The 11965-nt window shown below is 54.3% G+C and overlaps 1 protein-coding gene across 1 annotated transcript; it reads left to right on the top strand.

Moving 5' to 3' along the window:
* Nucleotides 1-1488: 1488 nt before the first annotated feature.
* Nucleotides 1489-11933, top strand: LOC111530411 (ral-GDS-related protein-like; the record flags this gene model as incomplete). Its single annotated transcript, XM_031935016.1, is given in 15 exon segments — nt 1489-1629; nt 2066-2209; nt 2211-2228; nt 4238-4410; nt 5778-5971; nt 6112-6428; nt 7196-7411; nt 7781-7884; nt 8377-8446; nt 10010-10084; nt 10566-10640; nt 11229-11252; nt 11601-11722; nt 11801-11913; nt 11916-11933. Coding segments are annotated over 15 exon segments (1804 nt in total), but the record flags the coding sequence as incomplete, so codon positions are not given.
* Between the last annotated feature and the right edge of the window lie 32 nt (nt 11934-11965).

The following is an 11965-nucleotide window of genomic DNA, read 5'->3' as shown; positions in this document are numbered from 1 at the left end:
AGGGCAGCCAGGAAGAAAGCAGGACAGAGAAGAAACACAGGGAGAGGGGGCCCTGGGACCATGTCAGATATGGAGGGAACCAGGGGAACGAGAGTAGTCCTGATGATTGTGCTCCCCACAGCCCCTGCATGTCTGTGTCCCCTGAGAATTCAGGCTGAGGAGCTCACTCTTGCCCCTCACCTGTTCCTGGGCTCTGGCAGGCTGCCCTGCTTCCTGCCCCAGCCTCACCTACTCTCCGCAGTCGTCACCACTGATGTGGGCAAGCTGATCTCTCTGGTTTGCTGGGCTCTCACTCTCTGCCCAATGGCACCGAGTTAACTTCTTTGCATGCTTTATTTTCTGTGATTAAAAAGGGAAGCAATTCTCACTAATGCCATATATCAGAGGAGAAAACAGGCACAGGGATGGCCTATGACGTCCTCACGATCACCAAGCTACAAGTGGGAGCTGGGCTTTGAATGGAGGTCTACCTATGCTCCTAAAGTTGAGCCGTCCTCCAAGGAAAGGACAGCACTGTAAAAGCTCAGTGAATGGGATGGGAGGGTCCTCACTAAGGCCTGACCAGGCTGGTACCCTGATATCCAACTTCCAGCCTCCAGAACTGGGAGAAACATAATGCTCTTTTTGATGAGCTCCCCAGGCTATGGCTCTTTGCTGTAACATCCTGAACTACCCCAGAAGTGCTATTCCATCACCTGTGTCCTATTCCATCATTCAGAAGGGAGTCACTAACCCCTCAGTGCTGTCTTTGTGGATACTGCCCACCCTAGGCTGAGATGGGGCACAGGGTCTGGGTCTAAATAAAATGGGAAGGCACTGGAAGGTGCAATGTCAGAGGAGGAGGTCTGAATTTCATTTAATCTCAACCTCTACTGGTGCAGCATGAAAGATGAGACCCAGAGCAAAAGTGTCTTCTCCTGAGATCACACTGTGACCCCAGGCCCACTGGAGTTCTAATCCATGCAACTTCTCACTCCTTTTTGTATTTCTTCCATCTGTAAGTGTGTGCAATATCTACAGGGAACACCACACCATGAGATAAGATCTATCTCAAACACCTCATGAGTTCCCTAGGAAGGAGATGCAAGCATAACCCCCATTGTGCATGCTGGGGAGGCCCCAAAACACCAAAGGAGTTCTCTAGGGTCTCACAACTGCTAAGATAAAGGTTGCTTGACCCAGCAATGGCTCCTCAAACCTGGGACCCTGGTTACATCCAGGTCTTCCCAAGGTGCTGAAGGGGCACACTTTGGCATAACGGTGAAAAGTAAGGAGTTGATGGGGGAGGGTGAGCGGCCAGAAGCCCAGAGGCGCCTTTGAGTAGGTCTTATGGAAAGGAGGAGCTTACAGGATGGAACCTACCAGATGTGACCTCACTTCCTTACTGACAGACCCCAACAGAACTTAGAATTCTGGTAACTAGGCACCCATATTATACACACAGCCCCATTTCCAGCTCAGTTGGTAGTCGACAGTTGAGAGAACAACATGTTCTCCTGCTGTGTCCCAACTTGCTGCCGACCTCCTCGTCGCAGAAGAGGCCAAAATGAGACTGTTTCCCGAGAATATAGACATTGGTTCAACCCTCACCCTCGACGCCTCTGGCCCTTTACCAGAAGGCACCCACAGGTAACACAGGGCCCAGGGCAGGCCCGTCCAGGCCAGGCCTCAGCTGTGTCCATCAGGGCAGTGCTGAGCCCCTCCCCATGTGTTTGGGGGAAACAGGAGAAGAGGGGCCCTCCCTGGACAGGAGCAGGTAGGTTGTCAGGGGTTTCGAGCCTGGTCAGTATGTCAGGTTCCAGCCCAGGCCATGCCTTCAGGATGGGAAGGTGAGTGTCGAGGACACAGTTTGTCTGCTCAGATCTGAATCACAAGACCTCAAGCTGTCATCTGCCAGAGACCTCAACCTCCTCTGGCTGGAGGTCTATGCAGATGCTCCTATGTGCCAAATCCTGTTGGGGAAGGGGGCGCCAGGGAGGAGTTCTAATGGGGGTCTCCCACTATGGGGTCAGCCAGACAGGCCACTGACACCTCTTGGCCCGGCTCTCGGGCACTCTCTTTGCAGAGCTCCACACAGCAGATCAAGCAGGAGCTGTTGGACGGATTCCATTTCTCCATCTTCTTCAAAGAAGGGCAGGGGCCCCCTGCTACCAACCACGGCCAGTGCTGGTCTGGGGTGAGACTGGACACAGAAGGGTCTCCACAGACAGGGACTCCAGAAAACCAGGGTGGGCCCAGGACTCAAACACAAATATGGGGACTCCCTAGGCTCTGTCCTAGGGCTTTCACACTTGAGTGAGCCACTGTCCTCTCCCAAAGGAATCTGGCTGCCATTGGTCCCCAGAGGCAACCTGGTTACAGGCAAAGGCCTTTTCACCTATCAGAGGAAGATCAGAGAAAATCCTTCTGTTTTCACTTGATGCTATGCCAGGAGTATCTCAGCATGTTGCTACAAGAACTGGGTACAATGGTAACACTGTAGCAACATACTCATACTGTTATCATTTTAACTCCACACTCTAAGTGTATCTCCGGAAACAGGCAGCTCCTCTGCCCTGCCGACCTCTTCCAAGACTTAAAATCCAACACTTCTACACAAACAAGTTGGGGGGTGGTGAATACAACAAAAGAAGGTGAAGCTGCTCTATGCATCTGTATGTAAAGTGTCATCTCAGAGAACTCATCCCTGCAGACCCACCGGGCAGGAGCTGTACCCACACATGTCACTGTAATGTTCCTTAAGGGAGGCCATGTTCCACAGCGGGTCAGCCTCTCAGTGCCGGTGGAGCCTGTCATGATAAAATTCCCTTTCTAGGAAGCCTTTGCACAGGGAGCATAATCCCATGTGCGTCCTAATAGGCTGGAGCAGTTTCCCAGGGCTGCCATAACACGCCACGCTGACTGAAGGGCTTAACCACAGAAATCTGGTTCCTCACAATTCTGGAGACCGGAAGCCCAATGTCAAGCTGTCAGCCTGGGGTGGTTTCTCTGGGCCTCTCTCCTTGCCTTGGAGATGGCTGACTTCTACCTCGGTCAGCACAGGGTCTTCTCTTGAACTTCTCTGTGCACTGACCACCTGTCCTTGTAAGAACCCCAGGCTTATTAAATTAGGGGCCACCCTAACGAACTCACTTCACCTGAATTACCTCTTGGAGTACTCCAAACACAGTCACATTCTGAGTCTCTGGGGTTGAGAATAGAAACAGTTACATTTGGGGGAGGGGACACAATTCAACCCATAAAATATACAAATCCCCTGCGGAAGACACACACCCGGGAAAGGGATATCTGGGTGAAAGGATGTGCAGATAACAAGTTTCAACAGCTCTAGCCAGTTGACTTTCCAAAAGGGCTCCAGCTGCTCACAGGGTCACCAGCAGCCTCTGAAGGTAGCTGCTTCTCTGAACACATCCTCCCCTGAATACTAACATGCTGTTAACTTTGTGCCAATCTGCTGTCTGTGTGGCACAGAAAATCACCTTGTTTCATTTCCAGTTTCAAACCTACATTTCCGTAACCTTTCCCGGTTTCAATACCTGCCTGCGTTTTCTCTTCCCCGAATTGCCTGGCAGATCCTGGGCCTTGGGATGCACTTCCTCCCACCCTGGAGTCTTCCGGCATTTTCCCTTTGGCCAGGGTTGGGATGGCCGTAGCTGTTTCTCCAGACTCACATTCATGTTAAAGAACAAAAACAATCATATCCCTTTAAGTCAAAGGGTTCTTCTAGAGCATCTTGTCCGGTGTGCTGTCACTAAAATAAGGAGGGGATGAGACCTCCCCAGGCCCTTCCCCTCCATATCAGAAGTGGAGCCTCAGGTGGCCTAGAGGGAATTTCATCCAGTCCTCCCTGTGGAAGGTGCTCTCTTCTGACCCGGGTGCCGCTGAGCAGCATTTGACATCCAAAAGCCCGCGTCTCCTCTTCTCCACCATGAGGGGGATTTTTGAGGATTGCAGGGATGATGCTCTTCATGCAGGCTGTTGATACAGAGGGTGCTGTTGCCCCACAGCTGACATTCACCGTGCCGATGCCTTGAGGGCATGAATCATTTTCTCCTTCTCCATCCTCACATGCCATTTTACCTTGAAAGCCTAGACCCCTTTTCACCATGGGCACCCAGCTTCTCCACATGCACAAGTCCCTGAAGGGTTGATGCTTCTTGGTGTGAGTTCCAGATCCCGATCCTCTGGTGGTTCATGGTGTTACCACTGACTCCCATGTCCCTCCTTGTCCCCCTAGTATGAAAATGAGATCTGCAGGATGCCAACTTTCCAGCCCGGCACAGGGGAGAAGCTGTTGGAGTCCCTGGTTCCAGCCTTTCTAACTAAACCCATCTCCTCCTATGCCACCTGCCTGGGTCCCTCCTGGGACTTTATCACCGTGCCACACTTTTTGGAACTGCTGTTTAGAAGGTGAGTGTCCATCCCCTCCAAGGCACGGAGGTGCCTCTGTCCCCTACTGTCTGTGTCTTGAAGATGCACCTCTTGGAGCCTCAGTTGGCTCCTCTGGAACAGGGAGTAATGAGAAGATGAACCTCACAGGGTTCTTGTAGGGACTGAATGATCTAAGACACAGCAAACAAAGGGGTCCCTAGAGCCTAAAACTCTGGACAATCTGCTGTGGGTGCTGTGATTCATGTTTATTACTTTTCTCTTCCCACTCACTGAAGCAGCTCTCAGCATTCTGCCACAAAGGCCCATCTCTCTTGCGCTTTGGAAAAGCACGTAGAAAACAAGTCTACGATGGCATTGGTAAAGGATGTCTGAGATTCCTTCTGGCTGGTCTTTCTCCTTGACACAGACAGAAGAGGGGTCCCTTGGTGCTGAAAAAGGAGCCACAGGCCCACTCAGACATCTGGAGAGGCTCACTGGGTTCTCTAATGGTTGGGGTTCACTCATTCAACACATACATAAAAAACACCTCATTTGTGCATTGCTCTTCTTGTGACTTGGCATAATTTCATAAACAAGGCAGACGACAATCCCTGGGCCTCAATTCTACTCAGAGTAGACAGAATAAACAGGTCATATCTACAGAATGTTAGAGGGGAAACCCTCATGGCCTCCTCTATGGATGGTGGCATCCTCCCAGGTTCTGACTAGAATGACGAAGCCCAGCAACAAGTATCAACTGGGGGAACTTAGGGTTCTGAAGGGCCTCTTTACCCACAAAACATGGGGGGAAAGAAGTGGACTCTGGCTGGGGAGAGACTAAAGGAGCCCTGGGGTTCATATGTCTTATAATTCCCACAACAAGGCTGACATCAGGGGACTTCCCCTGCAAGAGGCAAATAGTGAGTTCTGTAAATGGAGACTTAGGTCCCCTGCAAAGGAGAGGTGAGGCTCGGGTCACAACTGGCCACTGAGAGACCCATCCCCAGCACCGTGCCTTCCCAGCTCTCCCTGTCCTCCTCCACCCAACATCTGCCCCTACCCTCCTAACCCCAGGACCAGGGGAACCAAAGCTGGAGCTTTGATGAGCAAGCTGCTCACAAATCAGCCTGGAGCTGCAGTCTTGAGTGCCCAGGTGCACACTGCTGTGCTCCAGGGCCATTGGAAAGAGAACGTCAGTGGGACGCTGGGGCGCACAAGGGTCTGTACAGCCCTGCTACATGGCCAGGCCTGCCCCTTCCAGGACAGCACTGATGGCTTGGGGTAGGGTGGGGCTGTCCTCTACACAGGCAGCAAGAGGCCAGGGACCCAGAACCACACAAGGGTGCCCTGGAGGGTTGTGTGGGAGAAGGCCAGGCCTCTGACTCAGCTGTTCACTCCATCACCAGCACCACCACCTCCAATTTGTTCACCTGGCCTCCTGAAACCAATTCAGTTTGCTGCCAGGCCCTGCAACGGTCAACTTTCTGGATAAAGCTGGCCAGCCATACCTTTGCCTGGCCTGGACTGGGCTTGAAGGACCATCAGGAAATTGTCCTAGGCCAGTTGGTGCTTCCGGAGCCCAAGGAGGCCAAGCCAGAAGGTGAGGAGGCTTGCAGTCTGGAAGACTTTCCGGGGGTGGTGTTTTGGGGCTACAATTCCCTTAAATTCCATCCAGTCATTTCTATACTTGGAAATCGCAGTGAAAAGTGACTGGTATGGTGACTTTTTCTCCTCTTCCAGATCCTCCTCCACCTCCTGGGCAACACCCATTAACAATGCTGGCCCTGGAGCCAGCACCACCACTGCTGGTGGACCTGGGACCTGCTCTGGAGCCAGAGTCACCTGTAGCCATGGATGCACAAGGATATCTACATTCAGCACCAGCACCAGCACCAGGGGAAGGGCCCCCTCCAGGAACCGTGCTGGAGCCACAGTCAGCCCCAGAGTCACCCTGTCCCTGTCCTGGGACTGTCAAGAACCAACACACTGAAGAGCTGCCTGACATCACGACCTTCCCTCCCAGGCTGCTGGCAGAGCAGCTGACCCTGATGGATGCGGTGAGCAGCTGGGCTTAGCAGGCTGTGCCTCTGGCACCAGCTGTCTCAGACCAGCCTCTCCCTGAGGAGCGGCCAATGCCCTGGGTCCAATTTCAGCCCACTTCTTACCAACCATGGGATCTGGATGAGTTTCCTCACCCACAAGCCTTCCCTGTCTGCATGTAGACAGCAGAGATGGGACATCACCCATGCCAGCTGCACAGAGTGACTGTGCAGACTGAATGACAGGGGATGGACAGAAAGCAGGACAGGGCAGGTGATCACTGAGGGGCAGGCAGGGCCATGGGTCACTCACCCAGCTGCTCAGGAGCCTCACCACCCTCAGCACTTGTTAGGTACCTGATGTATACTAGATTCTATGGCAGACACCCAAACAGAGCCCAAGGTTGTAGCTGCTGCAAGGAAACTGCACCAGTAGGGAGAGAAGGAGTAGAGGGCTGACTGGGATGGGAGGAAGTAGAGGCCTCAGGATGGGGAGGCCTGAGCCACCTTCTAGTTCTTGGAGTGCGGATGGCCTGGGAGAAAACGTCACTCTCTCTTCCCACCCTTGTTGGGTTCTGGGCCATGATGCATTCAGGGCCCTCGGTGGGCAGAAAACCAAACCCAGGGACTCCCGCAAGTCTGGAGCATATTTTAAAGCTTTCTGAGCTCCAGCTCAGTTCCTGCCAGAGACTGTGGATGACTGTGGGCTCACTTCCTGCCTGGTACTGTGGATGACTCTGAGCTGGGGTGTGCCGTGTCCGTGACACTCTCCTCCTCCCCCAAAGGAGCTGTTCAAGAAGGTGGAGCTCTACGAATGCTTGGGCTCCATCTGGGGCCAACGACACCGGAAGGGGAGTGAGCACGTGGCACCCACAGTTTGTGCCACCATTGCACACTTCAACAGGCTCACCAACTGTGTCACCACCTCCTGCCTCGGGGACGACAGCATGAAGGCCCAGGACAGGGCCAGGGTGGTGGAGCACTGGATCAAGGTGGCCAGGGTAAGACATGGTTGGGCCTTGGGATTCCCTCTCTAAAAATGGGGAACTGCCTCTTCTTCATTGGCTTTCAGGATTGGCATCTGTATCTCTAGCCTGAGCCCTGCACATCCCCTAAGCCCTTCTTCCCAGAGCTTCCCTGACCTTGACCCCCATGGGCCAGTGGTGGCTGCTCACTTCTGACCTGGGATCTTCCTTGGGTTGAACTGAAATCTTTCTAGATGAGTGACATTCACTCAGCCCCAGGTGTGCCCTCCTGAGGCTCCCTGGGCCTCTGCCTCATTCAGGAAGGGAGATCTCAGCAGAGGGGCCTGAGGCTGAAGTGGGTCGGACTCCAACTCTGGACCTCACAGCTCACTCTTCCCTCTCCAGGAGTGCCTAAGCCTTAACAACTTCTCCTCGGTGCACGCCATCGTCTCTGCTCTGCTCAGCAACCCAATACATCGACTACACAAGACGTGGGCAGGAGTGTCCAGGTGAGGAGCTCCCTCCACGGGAGCACCAGTGTTGACTTAGGGACCCATAGGTCTCCCCATGTGCCCTCAACGACTCTGAAAGATTCTTGGAGAACAGGGATGCTGGAGGCAGGGATGGGCTGGTGGGTGTGGTCACTAAGCTGCCCGGGACTCCTAGGCAAGGATTTCAAACTCAGGAGCAAGGTTTTTTAACCATCAGGAACAGACTGGAGCCAACTGGAGGGTGTCAGGTGTTTGCACCCAGCAGTGGAACTGTGTCCAGCTGGAAGCTAACTGTGAACACGCAGGGGCTCATGTGAAGTGGAGATGGACCAGGGGAGGAGCGTGACAGTCCCACCCTGGTCCTCTGGAGCCCTTGTCATCAGATGATCCCACTGGAAACTCTCACGCAGGAAGCTGAGATTCACTGGGTTTTCAAACAAAAGGGATTGGAACTCACAAATCTCCCCGGTGACTCCCAAATTTACCCTTTTTTCTTTCCTCTGTCAATAGCAAAAGCACAAAATATCTAAAAGAACTCTGCAAAAAAGACACTGCAGTGAAGAGGGACCTGCTGATCAAGGTACAGTGGAGTCTGGGAAATCTGGGACAAGTGTTTAAGGGTCAGAGAAAAGAGCGAGTTTGGAAGGGCATTGGACCCGGTGTGCAGTGGTTATTTTGTAATGTTTTGACTTACCTACAAAAAGTGGACTTGAAAAATTCCCTCCATGCCTACTTTGGGCAACCAGGAGGAGAGGTATGTCGGTCGATGGGCACGTGGGGGCACGGGGGCAGGAGGCCCTGGAAATGGGATGTGGCAATGGCTGCTGGGCTGCTGAGCGGAGGTGATGAGCTGCAGCATTAGCAGGGCTCTGGCTCCCATGCTGGTCCATGCTGCTGGCATGGAGCTTCCTCCAGGCTGGGGGTGGTCATTGTAGGTAGAACTTTCTTCCTTCCTCAAACTGGCCAGCAATTCCTCAGGAAGCCAGGCCTCTGCTGCTGCTTCTGTCTGCAGTGCACCTCCATGGGCAGCGACTGCAGTCCACACTGGGGGAAAGAGGGAACAACAACAGAGGAAGCTCATGTGCCAGGGAGTCCAGTAGACTGCCCAGCTGTGGGTACCAATGGGCAACCTCAGGACAGATGTATGTGCTTGCTGGGACTCCCCGCTCTGCCCTTTGCAGACATCTGAAAACGGTCATGTCACAGGATGCTCACCAAGTAGCAGTGACACATGCTCATGACAAGGATCTGGGGGATCCATGCATTCCTAGGGGATCCTCCCTGACCAGATCTCAAAAACCTCCATGCAAATGAGAAGGCAACATATCACCCCACCCAGGATTCTGGAAAACCTGCCATGTCCGTCAGACTTGTCGCCTCAGGAGGCCACATCCTGAGTGGAGGAAGAGACAGTTCTGTGCACGGAACTCCCCTGGGGGATCATTGGCGAGGCCAAACCATGGATTTGGCATGGCGCAAACCCAGTTTGTGTGGCAGAGACTCCAGTGGGACTCAGATACGCAGGTGCCACTTAACCAGGTCTCCTAAAATGCCCTGCCCCTTTCCCATCACAACTCTGCAAGGCTGGAGACCTAGACACTCAGAGACTCCAGAGAACAAGACCCTGATGAGTGGTGCTGCTGGGATGTGGGGTGAAGGCAGCCGAGACAGAACCTCCAGGAGGGGGAGGAGGTGCCCTCTTTTGGGGCCCTGGGGAGTCACTGCACACTCTGGGTCTCTGTTTCCTCATCTGGAAAATGAAGGGGTGCTGAGCCTGTAGTGCGGGCCTCACAGGGTGGAAATGAGGTTCAAGAAAAGAAAGCAATTGGAGGGTGCTCGTGAATGGTTCTTCCTCAGAGGGATGAGGGGGAGAATAATGACAACAGCTGCAGGGAACTGAGCACTCAAGAGGCCCTGTGAGGTAGCTGTGGTTTTCATGGCTCTTTACAGAAGAGGAGACAGTCTCAGGGAGGCCCGGCTGCATGATCGGGTGACACACACAGGGAGTGTGGAGCTGGCCGGTGGTATGAGCACGGTGCTAGGTGACTCACGCCAGTCCCTGGAGATCCAAGTGTGGGGTGGCTCGGGTGTAACTGGGGGAAGGGAGGAGAGCCTCACTGTCCCTGTCCCTGACACCTGGCAGGCGGGGAGCTTTAAGGTGGCCACCCAGGAGAGGAATCCCCAGAGAGCCCAGATGAGGCTGCGGAGGCAGAAGAAGGTGAGTGAGACTGTGGCATGGAGGGACCGCAGGGGATCAGAGGACAGGACTCTTCCCCCACCAGCTGGAGACCTCCATATCAAGACAGCAGGGGCTTCCTCCCCAGCCCTGTCCTCCTATGGCCACTAGGCCTGGAAAACCTCCATTGGAGAGACCAGAGCAAGGGTCTGAGAAAGCAGGACTCAGAGTGGATGTGGGGAAGGGTAAGGCTGGGACCACAGGAACTTGTGACTTGTAAAAATCCCACCATAGAGGTAACTAGGAGTGATTGCTAGACTGGGAGGTCAGCTGGAATAGAGGAGGCAGAGAATTGGAAAAGGCCGCTGAGGGTCTTTGGCTGCTACAACTGGGAGACCTGGGGACGGGGGTTCTGGGACCCAGGGGCTGATGGGATTTCATGGGACAGGGCCTTGGGCAGGCACCTGAGGGTCAATACTCATCACCACTACCCCTCCCACCTCCCCACCCCTCCATGGCACAGGGCGTGGTCCCCTTCCTGGGGGATTTTCTGACTGAGTTACAAAGGTTGCATTCGGCCATCCCGGACGATCTGGATGTGAGTGAGCCTGGGGCAGGCTGGTTGGGAACCAGGATCCTGAGACTTGGGAGGAGAGGGGCCTGGACGGAGCCCTTAGATCTCAGCCCTTGGAAAACCTCCTCTCCTGAGAGCCTCACAGCTGCTCCTGTGGGTGGGCGTGTCAGGGTCATCTCATGCGGCTGAGTGAAGGAGGCTCCATGGCAGCCACCAGTCCCTATCCCTGAGTGGTGAAGCTGCAGAGCTGCCTGACTGCAATGCTGCTGAGGTGTGGGCTGAGCTGGACGCAGACTCTCTGTGGGGTAGTCCCATAATTGGGGGGTGAAATTGAGCCTTTCCAAGGGCAGGCAATTCCAGGGTCACTGAGTGTTTTCTTTCTGTGAGAGACCTGTTTCTCTGTCTGTCATCAGAGAGGGTTGGGGCAGAAGGTCCTGAGCCTCAGCTCCCTTGTCCCCTGCTCTAGAGCCCAGAGCCTGAGGCAGGTCCAAGTCCTGTCATGTGCACATGCCCTGACCCTGGTGGCCCTGGCAGTAGTGCAGCATGGAAAGGGGTGGGGTGGGGCTGGTTGTGGGCCAGGGACCTTTCTGATGGACTCTGTCTGCCTTCCAGGGCAACACCAACAAGAGGAAGAAGGTGAGCAGCTGGGGCACTCACGCTGGATGAGGGTGGGGACGTGGACGTCACAGTCCACCCTGGGCAGAACACTCCCTGGCTCCATCCTCTACATCTTAGGTTTACTGGGAGGGTTTGACATACAGGAGGAGGAGACCTATCCCAGTAGAAAAAGTGGGAAAGGCACTAGAATCAAAGACCAATTCCTGCAGGAGGGGCTGTTCACATCCAACTCTGGGAACAGGCTGGGGGCTTCATGGCGCCCCTTCAGAGAACGGCCCCAGGGACCAGCCCCTTCTCCCTGCCTACCAAAGGCCCCCTCAGCATCTTCCACCCAGGCCCTGTCAGCATCCTGCCTTCTGTCTCTAGGAGGTCCGTGTTCTGCAGGAAATGCAGCTGCTCCAAGTGGCTGCCATGAATTACAGGCTTCGGCCTCTTGAGAAATTTGTCACCTGTTTTTCAAGAATGCAGCAGCTCAGTGACAAGGAGAGGTGAGGGCCTGGCACATGGGCAGAGGGTGGGAGAAGGCTCTCCATTTTTTTTTAATGTGGTCTGGCTCTGTCGCCCAGGCTGCACTGCAGTGTCACCATCTCTGCTCACTGCAACATCTGCCTCCTGGGCTCAAGCCCTTCCTCAGCTTCCCAATTAGCTGGAACTACTACTGTCCACCACCATGTCCGGTTGTTGCCTGTTGTTGTTCTGGTACATGTGGGGTTTCACGATGATGTCCAGGC

This window comes from Piliocolobus tephrosceles, unplaced genomic scaffold (genome assembly GCF_002776525.5).
Source record: "Piliocolobus tephrosceles isolate RC106 unplaced genomic scaffold, ASM277652v3 unscaffolded_1341, whole genome shotgun sequence".
NCBI classification, from domain to species: Eukaryota; Metazoa; Chordata; class Mammalia; order Primates; family Cercopithecidae; genus Piliocolobus; species Piliocolobus tephrosceles.
This window is presented reverse-complemented; position numbering and strand designations above follow the sequence as displayed.